This window comes from Beauveria bassiana (assembly GCF_000280675.1).
Source record: "Beauveria bassiana ARSEF 2860 unplaced genomic scaffold BBA_S00044, whole genome shotgun sequence".
Taxonomy (NCBI): Eukaryota; Fungi; Ascomycota; class Sordariomycetes; order Hypocreales; family Cordycipitaceae; genus Beauveria; species Beauveria bassiana.
In genome coordinates, this window is record NW_007930879.1 from 93,951 (window position 1) to 103,319 (window position 9,369).

General features: G+C 50.8%; 3 protein-coding genes across 3 annotated transcripts; 2 read left to right on the forward strand and 1 right to left on the reverse strand.

Annotated features, from left to right (window-relative positions):
* Positions 1-1,644: 1,644 nt before the first annotated feature.
* BBA_09052 (restless-like transposase) lies at positions 1,645-3,622 on the forward strand (the record flags this gene model as incomplete). The annotated part of the gene is made up of 5 exons (XM_008604149.1): positions 1,645-1,758; positions 1,825-2,433; positions 2,582-2,902; positions 2,997-3,143; positions 3,245-3,622. 5 exons carry the CDS (start codon positions 1,645-1,647, stop codon positions 3,620-3,622), a joined length of 1,569 nt encoding a protein of 522 aa, XP_008602371.1.
* Positions 3,623-3,950: 328 nt separating this feature from the next.
* BBA_09053 (uncharacterized protein) lies at positions 3,951-5,152 on the reverse strand (the record flags this gene model as incomplete). Its single annotated transcript, XM_008604150.1, has 3 exons — positions 3,951-4,533; positions 4,798-4,900; positions 5,008-5,152. 3 exons carry the CDS (start codon positions 5,150-5,152, stop codon positions 3,951-3,953), a joined length of 831 nt encoding a protein of 276 aa, XP_008602372.1.
* A 1,570-nt stretch (positions 5,153-6,722) lies between these two features.
* On the forward strand, positions 6,723-8,341 carry BBA_09054 (putative MEI5 protein; the record flags this gene model as incomplete). The annotated part of the gene is made up of 2 exons (XM_008604151.1): positions 6,723-7,369; positions 7,426-8,341. The coding sequence occupies 2 exons, from the start codon at positions 6,723-6,725 to the stop codon at positions 8,339-8,341; spliced, it is 1,563 nt and encodes a 520-aa protein (XP_008602373.1).
* Positions 8,342-9,369: the final 1,028 nt, after the last annotated feature.

Below are 9,369 nucleotides of genomic sequence, written 5' to 3' on the forward strand. Positions count from 1 at the left end.
GGGAAAACCTATGCTATAGTATAGCTCGGGAAAACCCTCAACAGCCAGAGGTAGTGCGCAGGAAGCGTGTGTTGCCTTTTTGGTCCTCATACAAGGACTCTTAAGGGCTTTCTTTTTGTCGCGACGAGCGGCTCAAGAGGAATATGAACTCTCCAAAGTTCTCCTTTTTGTGGCTGCTAGGGCATGCTAGCGCATAGCCATCAAAACCGCAGGCCAGTGGGCCTGTAAAAAAGCCGCCACTAACAGCTGCTAACAGCTGCAAAAGTGGAAGAAATTTTATTCGTGACCACGCATCCCTGCAACCGGGTTGACAGGGGAGTTTTGCAACAGTGCCCCCTATAGGCCTTCGTAGTGGACCTGCGTTCTGCGACCGCAACAATAGTTGCCTGCCTTCTCCAGAGACTGTCAATACAAACCTCGACGCACCATCTCGCAGCCAGCACCACCAGCAAAAACAAAGGACAACATCGCTGAAGCATATGGCTCACCTCTTTTGGATGATAATAGAACCGTGCTGGAATTGATTTGGCATGGAAGCAACCAAGAGGAAAGCTTTCGTGGCAGTAGTTAACGAAACGACGTCACCGCTCTTCGCCGTTTCAGTTATACACAGGCACGGCAATACATGCAAACATCGCCAAGAATGGGTTACAGTCCCTGCAGGTGAACGCGCCGAGCCGAACATGATAGTTGACTTCCACCCCGACTGTGCTGCTGTCGCTAAAGACAGGTGGTTCATTTCCTGGTACAACAGCGAACTGGATACTCTCTGGTATTCGAAATCAAACAACTCTCACTTGGCGATCTACAAACTGCAATGCCCCAGTCCAGCCATCATTCAGGGCCTCGCACCAACAATGGCAGGTCTAATCGCCACCAAGAGAGAATTCGATGCCCCCGACGAAAGCTTCACTCTCAGTGACCTGGCGAGGGTTACGACAGACGTTCTGTTTGAATCAAGTAGTACCGTAGAGTTCAAAGAGCATACTTTACGGGAAGATGATTCAGGTAGCTTGTTTCAGATCGTTATTAACTGCGACAACTCCGTCACATTTATGTCGACATCGGAAGCCTCCAAAACTCCTGTCAGAAGGCTTGTTAATACCAGCGTGGTGAAACAGGCCAAAGGATAAACTACGACGTCGGACCATTGCACAAAGTATATATGAAGTGGCACTCTTTAGGACTCATTTCCAGTGTTGCCAGGCTGGCCATCAATTCAACCTCCAACGCAACGTCTTCCATTTTGTGGAAATTGAAGTCACGTACATCAATCCAATCCATTCAACTTGCTGTTGAAGTTGATGGACTCAATTCCATCGCTGAAGCTCCCACGTTGACCACTGGTTGAATACCACCATTTAATGTAGGGTAGTGTCAAAGCTCGTACAGTGTAAGGCTTTGACGCTTGTCATGGGTACCTCGCCTTTTTCCACACTTTTGCCCTTCGCATCCGTACTCAATACAAGTCACGCCTCAGCAAGCTACGCGTCGTGTTCGTGTCTCCCACTACAATGCTCTTTCCCATAGCTCTAAAATGGACGCCAACGTGCATATTAAACACCGGCGCACTTCTGACTGCGATGCGCCAGTTGAACCGCTCCTGAGCATAGATCCCTTACCAGATGGCTGGAGCATCTTCCCATGAATAAGTTTTCCGGGTTCACGATCTCTGAACGCGCAGGCAGACAGACTTTGTGGATTTGGCAGCATGGATTCGATATCCAATTTTGCGACTCTCCCTTGACTCGGAAATGGGTATGTAGGCCCTGTCTGAAGAAGCCAAAGCCAAATATCCCAAGTTTCTTTGCTGTCGGCACACAGAATATGGATAAACATCTATTCAAGGAGCACCGGCTGGCCGACGAGTCTGGGAAAAGGTCACCTGCGATGGAGAAGGGGTGGAAAGACAAGACCCCATTCAGAAATGTTGCGGAAATGCTCAGCCTCAATACCCATGACCCAAAAGAGCAAGCCATTGCCAATGCTCTTATTAGATGCTTTAACAGGGACCATTTTCAGAAGCTGCTTCTCGAGTGGGTGGTCGATGCCAACATCTCCTTCCGTCAGCCTGAGCACAGTCGTCTTCGGCGTATATTCGAATATCTGAATCCATTCGTCGCTGTGACAAACGCCCACATTTCCCACAACATTGTGCGCAAGAGAATTGTCGACCTACATTGTCGACTCAAGGCTCAAATTATCGACCACCTGAGGAATATCCCTGGGAAGACCCATATTGCGTTTGATGGCTGGCGTTCCAGGAATCAGCACGCTGTGTATGGCATAGTCTGCTTTTACCTTGATCATGACGGTGCACCGTCCAAACTTGTGCTTGGCCTACCGGAGCTGAAGATCTCGCACCCCGGCGAGAATATTGCGGCGCAGGTTCTAGAGATTCTAGAGAGCTACGAAATACTTGACAAAATTGGGGTATATCACGCTTGGCAACGCTGCCAATATGGACTCGGCAGCAGAGGAGATTGCGAAATCGCGGGGTCTGGATCCCTCCAAACGAAGGATACGATGCTTCGGCCACGTCCTCAACCTGGTGGTCAAAGCTCTGTTGTTTGGGCACAAGACTGACGCATTTGAGGCTGATGTTGATGGAGAGTCAGGGTTGAACGCTGCTCAGCATGAAGGCTGGCGTAATAAAGGGCCTATCGGCAAGCTCCACAACCTAGTTCACTGGATTCACAGGTCTGACAAGCTCACGTACCGTCTCCGAGCTCTGCAGGAGGAATTCTTCCAGAGCTCTACCAGCACAGAAAACCGAGCAAGGAAACCTCTAGATGTTGTTTTGGACAACCACACTCGCTGGCTGTCGACGCTGTACATGATACGCCGAGGCCTCAAGCTGCGACCATTCCTCGAGGATATCGTTGCACAATCGAGTTCAGCAGTAAACGGCGTAACGGGCTGAGCAGGAGGGAGGAAATGCCTCTGTGTGTCCAGGAGGAAGGCATCTTGGGTGAGAACGACTGGAAGTTATCCAGCTGATGGTCAGCGTTCTTGTTGATTTTGAGGAGGCTCTCCGAATGCTGGATGGGGGACGGCCAAAAGCGGACGCGGAAAGGAGGTCATATCGAGGCGTACGGCAATATGTGGGACGTGGCCTCCACGTACGAATTCCTAATGGAAAGGTTAGAAGCGTGGAAGGCAACGACAGAACTACCCAGACCCGGAGCATTTCAAGATCAACATCAACCTAGGCTGGGATAAATTGAATGAGTATTATACCAAGCTAGACGAGACGCCTGTATACTACGCTGCGGCGATACTGAACCCCGTCTCGCGTTGGGGATACTTCGAGAATACGTGGACGGATACAGCGCAACGACCCTGGCTGCAGGAGGCCAAAAGGACGGTGTGGAAACGTTGGGAGGAGGAGTACAAGTCCTTGTCGACGCGCGAGGTGGGTGATGAAGGTCCGCCGTTCAAACTGTTGAAGGCCATGAGTGCGCTTGAGAGGCGTCGGGCTCTCAGGACATCGACGCTGCCGTGCGGAACATGCCCCGGGAAAAGCCCGTTAGATGCAGAGCTCGACGAGTACGACCAATGGCTATTGAGACCCGACCTTCAGCATGACCCCCTGGTGTCTGACCCCGTGCAATATTGGTGAGAGAGGCGCGATGACTACCCTCGGCTCTCTCGAATGGCTCTAGATGTATTGTCGATACCGCCAATGTCTGCAGAGTGTGAACGACTTTTTAGTGTTGCTGGCCAGATGGTGTCACCTTTTCGGACACGGTTGGAAGCTAGTACAATAGGATTACGCAGACAGTAAGGTCTTGGGTGCGGAGTGGTTTGATCGACAGTACAGATTCGTTGGTTGATGTGTCGAGAGAAGTTGGAAATAGCATCATAGTAGAGGGAGAGGACGACATGGAGTGGCCTACATAGGTCGTTATCACGTGAGCCGTAATTCAACCATTTCAACTCAACGTCCATCAACTCAATTTCGGCTCAAGGTGGTTCAAATCCATGGGCGACATGCTGAGTAATCCGTCAACGCAACTCAATCGTGATACAAAATTGATGGAATTGAATGGATGGCCACCCTGCTTGCGAGCGAGAGGCTCAGTCTGCCCGTGGACGAATGTGCTCTCGATGATATACAGATCCGGTGTTAGTTCCCTAATCTGCGGCAGGACGACCTCGATGGCTCCCAAATCTGGCTCACCATTGCGCTCAGTGGGAACTGCGACAAAGTGTGTCTTCACAGACTCGAGTGAAAGCTGGGATACGTCCGTTGTTGCTCTGATAAGGCCGGTTTTGATATAGGGCTCGATGGAGAAACCGATCCATGACTCAAAGTTCGGCGGAAATTGAGCTTTGTTGATTCGCGAAACTTGATTGCCGTTGATGTCGATGATGATGGGGCTGACTCCCTTCCGAGTAAAGTGAGCAGCAGTACTAAGGCCAATTAGACCGCCACCCCATATGCCGAGAGGAGTGGTACCTTTCTCGACAGAGGAGGATTGTTGTGTGACTGTCGTGGTGGGATCTTGAGAATAACTGATGAGACCAGACCTGATTCAATCTTAAATGCACACCATTGGCTTCACAGAAAAAGAACAATTCAATGTAAAACCCGGATACAAAGTAGATTGCTCAAGAGCAGAAGAGCCTTTATATACTCGCTTCCGGCCACGTCAGATAGTTGAGTCTGAATTTAGGCTCTACGTTAAGCGCCGTGTACATTTTGCACATTGGACCAGGCTTCAAGGCCATGGAAGGATTGGACAGTTAAAGCCGGGTTTGAAAAAGAGGCTGAGCTCAAAGATGAAGAATCACACCCAGTCATCAAGCCTACCGCATTCTTCATCGGGTATCAGAATGCAGTCAATGAAAGGCACGTTTGATGCGTTGGCGTCTTCAGCCATCACTCTGGCCAAAGCTATCACAAAGGACAGTCAAATTCCCACGTTTGCAACGGCGATCTGTTCGCGCTCCGGAGAGGCAATCAAGGATGGGGCTGCTGCAACTTTACTGTCAGAAGCGAACCAGTTTCTAGGAAAGCGGCGCTGTCGGCGAATAAGAACGAACGGTGAAGGGAAGACGAGACAGAGATGACCGTGAGGAAGGTGACTGAATCGCCCGGGCTTGGTGTGCGGGGTCGCAGCATGAATCCTCGTGATGAGGCTTGCATGAAGCAGCCATAGAGCCTGCTGTTGGTGACGGCGCCGTGTCAATGTCTAATTGGGTGGGCGATTTGCCGTAACGCCCCCACGCCATGGGGAACTTGACGGAGCGGGCTTTGGTGAACTCTCGCGGGCGGCGTCTGTAGGCAAGGAGGGCTTAGTAAAATGATTAGCGTATGGCAAATAAAGATGGCTTAAGCGGAAGCCGGTGGCCTACCGCTTAACACGCCCTAGCTCGTCCTGATTGTAACCACATCTACCGATCTGTCCGTCTAAAGATTGATAAGACAACCGGGCGAGTCATCACGTGTGCAAGAGAAGTATATCCCTCACTTCGTGCAGCTTCAGGTGTTGTGCTTGCAGGAGCTCTTTTTTTGGTAAGACAAGGAGTAGACGGCCAAAGCTTGCACCAGCAATAGCCGGGCTGATTTATATGCATGCGCATGTCTAGTTAAGGCGCAGCCGGCTGCACTGCTAAAGGTGGATACGTTGGCAATAAGGCGAACACGGGGGAGTTAACTGGTTACGTCAACGGTGTTGGAGCCTTACACAAGAAGTGCCAATCCAGCAGTTGTTCTATGTAAAGAAACTCACAAATAAACGATATGGTAGAACCGTTCTGAATTCGATGCAGAGACGAAGAGGTCTGTGTGAGTGAGGCCTACCACTAGTGAGGCTACCACTAGTGATGCATGTCGCACATCTGAAGTGATGCATTGCTTGACGAGTCAACGTGTGCTGCAGGACCGTATTGACGTGACTGTTGACTGATAGAAATAACAGCCATTCGTAAAGGCCAAGGCATGATAGGCACGACATACAGATTTCATCCGGTCGCTATGTGCATAAAGCGCATTTCACGGAGCGGTCCCGCCGCAACAACAGGTTGCCAGGATCGGTTCCGTGTGTGAATCGGAGAAGTTTACGGCAAACCTGACCAGCGATCAGCGGCGCTACTCCGCTTGAGTACGACAGGGATACTAGACTGTGCGTATTCTGTTGACCACTATGATGCTTTCTTGTAGGAAATCCTAACAACTTAGAATGGACAAATCTCGGGCGAGAAAGGGCTTATTACACACGCAAAGAGGGTCACTGACCTTCGTCTACACCGTTGGTGAATGAAGCGGTGTTTGTTGCCAGGACATCTTAGTCTTACAGGATTCGAGGAGCTAATGCCACGTTCAACCCTCACCAACGTGACCACACTCTTCAACACTGGTCTCAAGAGGCTGTCTACACATGCGCCTGCATATAAGTCCACAGTGGTGAACCAACCGGAGGTTGACACGATGCCGTTCAATGCGGCAGGTGTTGCCCTGCCCGCAGACTCAACGCGAGTCGCAGCAGCGAAGTGGTCATCAGCATGATCTGGTTCAGGCGAGGCTGTGAAAATGATTGATTGCCTTACACGAAAGGCAAGACATGCAGTACCCCGCAAAAGGCGTCGAGCTCAGCCCTCTGTAGACGGCCAGAGGCGTGATGTATAAAAAGCGATAGCTGGTGGTGCTGGTGCATGAACACAAACGACAGGAGGGTGCTTCTCTGTTACGCTTTTACAGAAAGGTTCCCATTATTATGCCAACGCAATCAACACAGGACCCCGGAAAGGGGAAACCGATTCCAGCCTCTCCCACTGGCGAAGAATTAGTCACAGAGTTGATATATCTTATGCACCCATTCTGTGAGGGGAAAAATGGAAAAAGTCTCAAGGCTATGATACAGGGTCATGAGACTCTGAAAGCAGAGCTCGGTGATCTTCGCACAGCATATAACACCAACCTCCGCGCTCTGGCTCAGCAGCAGATCGAATGGGATACTGAGCGCTCCAGTCTGCAGGAAGGTGTCGAGGCAGAGAGGACACGCTTGAAGCAAAGTTTAAGCGACCAAAAAGATGCCGGCGCAAAACTTAATGCTGAGCGAGAAAAGGCAGATAGCCTACGGCGTCAGATACAAGACAACGAGCAAAAAATCAAGGCCCTCATTGAGGGCAAAAAACATGCGGAGGCTACTGCGACAAAACTCCGCGGCGAGAAGGAAACATTGCAAACGCGCATGGAAGGCATGGGCTACAAGAACAACGCACTGAAAGATGAGTTGGAAAAATCGAAACAGCAGCATGATGCGGACCTCGAGACGTTGAACAATGTCCAGGAATCTCTTACCACTGTTCGGTCTTTCCTGGTTCCGCTGCGGGCCTTAGATGAGACTGGCAGAGCCACAATGTATGTACTTCCCCCCAAGCAACCAATGCCGTCAGCTAACAGAAGCGGTTGCACAGTCGTGATGGCTTTGCAGATCTATTCCATTACGCCATGGATCTGTGTCAGTCTGCTCTCTATCACGATATTAGTGAGGAAAACATGGCAGGAGGTAGCTTCCAATCCCACGTACTCCCACTTCCAGCATCAAATTCGTCGGCAGCGAAGCAAATCAGAGTTGTGGCCGGGCTTGCAGCGTGTGGGAAGGCGCTTGGGAGGCACCTGTTTCGTGACTCCTTCTTAACGCAGAGTCATGAACTGGATGAAAAGCTGCACCTCCTCGCGACTACTGACCGCCTACATCACGCCTACGTACGCGCAGCTCTGGCAAAAGTGCTACCAACGACACAGACGCAAGGTCAGAACCGTGGATCTGCATTGGCGATCAACGAGGTCATGGCGGCTATAGGCCGATGGGCTCCAGATGAGCGAGCACTGAGATCTGGATTAGAGAGCATCTGTGATAAGGCACTACAGTGTTGGGCGCTAGCTCGCCAGGTGGAAGACAGGATCTGGCCAGAGTTCGAGTATGAGCTACCAGAGGACTGGCAACCGCTACCATTACCTTGCTGGCCCGCCGCGCCGACGGTCAACACGCCAAACAGAAAGAAAATGCCAAAAACAGACAACAACAACTCACAGAACGGTGCGCCAAACCACGAGACACGCCAGCTCCTCAAGAGCGAGGTTAAAGTTGTGTGGCCGACAATTTTCGCTGCTGAGCCACAAGTTCCTGGCAGCTCTGACGCGACGGCTTTAGATCGGCTGCACTGCGGATACGTCCTCACACAAGCTCAAAGCCAAGATGCCGAAGAGGAAATATCGCATAGGGCAGCCAGACGGACTAGGCGGGCCGACTCGGTGCCGCACAAGAATCGACGAAACTCGGGCGTTTTTTTATCTGGTGGCGTTTTAAGCGGTTCCAGCGGAAAATGAGGCCAAGATATCGACAATCACAAAGGGCCAGTCCATCAGATGCGCCGCCGTACTCAGCCGCTTGCTTCTGAAAGGACGGGGAATGGTCTCAGTAGCCTCTTCTGGTGTTGACTGCAATTTTTAACTTCTATGGCGCGCAGTTTTAAGGCTTCAACAGCCCAGAAAACCCTACAAAGCGGCCTTCAACTTCGCAATGTAGCAATAAGGAACCAACAGTGGCGGGCTCGATCTGACGGAGGGTTCAGTTGGAATGGCTTACGCGAGAAGATGCAGACGCAGCAAAGCACAATAAAAATATGTGCATTATAGATGCAGATTCTTTAGATGACGTAGTATCCATCTCGGTTTCGAATCTGGAAGGTCTTGGTATCGCTACCGGCGGAACTTTGGAAATAAAGAGTTAAAGCGTGCCAGGCCATAAGCAAGGAAGACAGGTCACAAAATAGTCCGCAGAACCTCTGCTGCTTCTACTCTCACTCTTTTCCGTTCTTTGCTTGTTGTATCGTTTCCAGTCGCTTGTTGATTCTGCAATTCGTTGTCTTGTCGGGCGAGCTGCGCAAAGATCGACCCAAAAAGTTGAAGCTGGTTTTCTGCCTCGCGGGCCGCTTCATCGAAATCTTGCGTGTGTCGACGATTGCGTTGACGCGCGGATAAGACATTCAACCTCTCCTTGCGGTACAGTATGCGTCTTCTGTTTTAAGCCTTTGCCGTGTTGCAAGGCTAGTGAAACGCGCCCTGTGGCTACCATCTGGTGTGATCCTCACCACGCCATTGGGCACGCAAATCACGCATTGTGGCATCGCGTATCAATCTGCCAAACTCCAAATGCTGTCTGTCTTAGTCTTTGTTGGGATTCGCATGTGCAGAAGCACACCTTCTGACCATTTATTTCAGTCATTGTTGTTACGCTGTGAGGCAAGGACACCAAAAATTGATTCATGAGTTCGGCCTGACTTTGCACCTCCCGAACCCATTACTGGACAGCGATGGGAGAGGAGTTTATATATTCAGCCCGCGCGGCTTTGCCG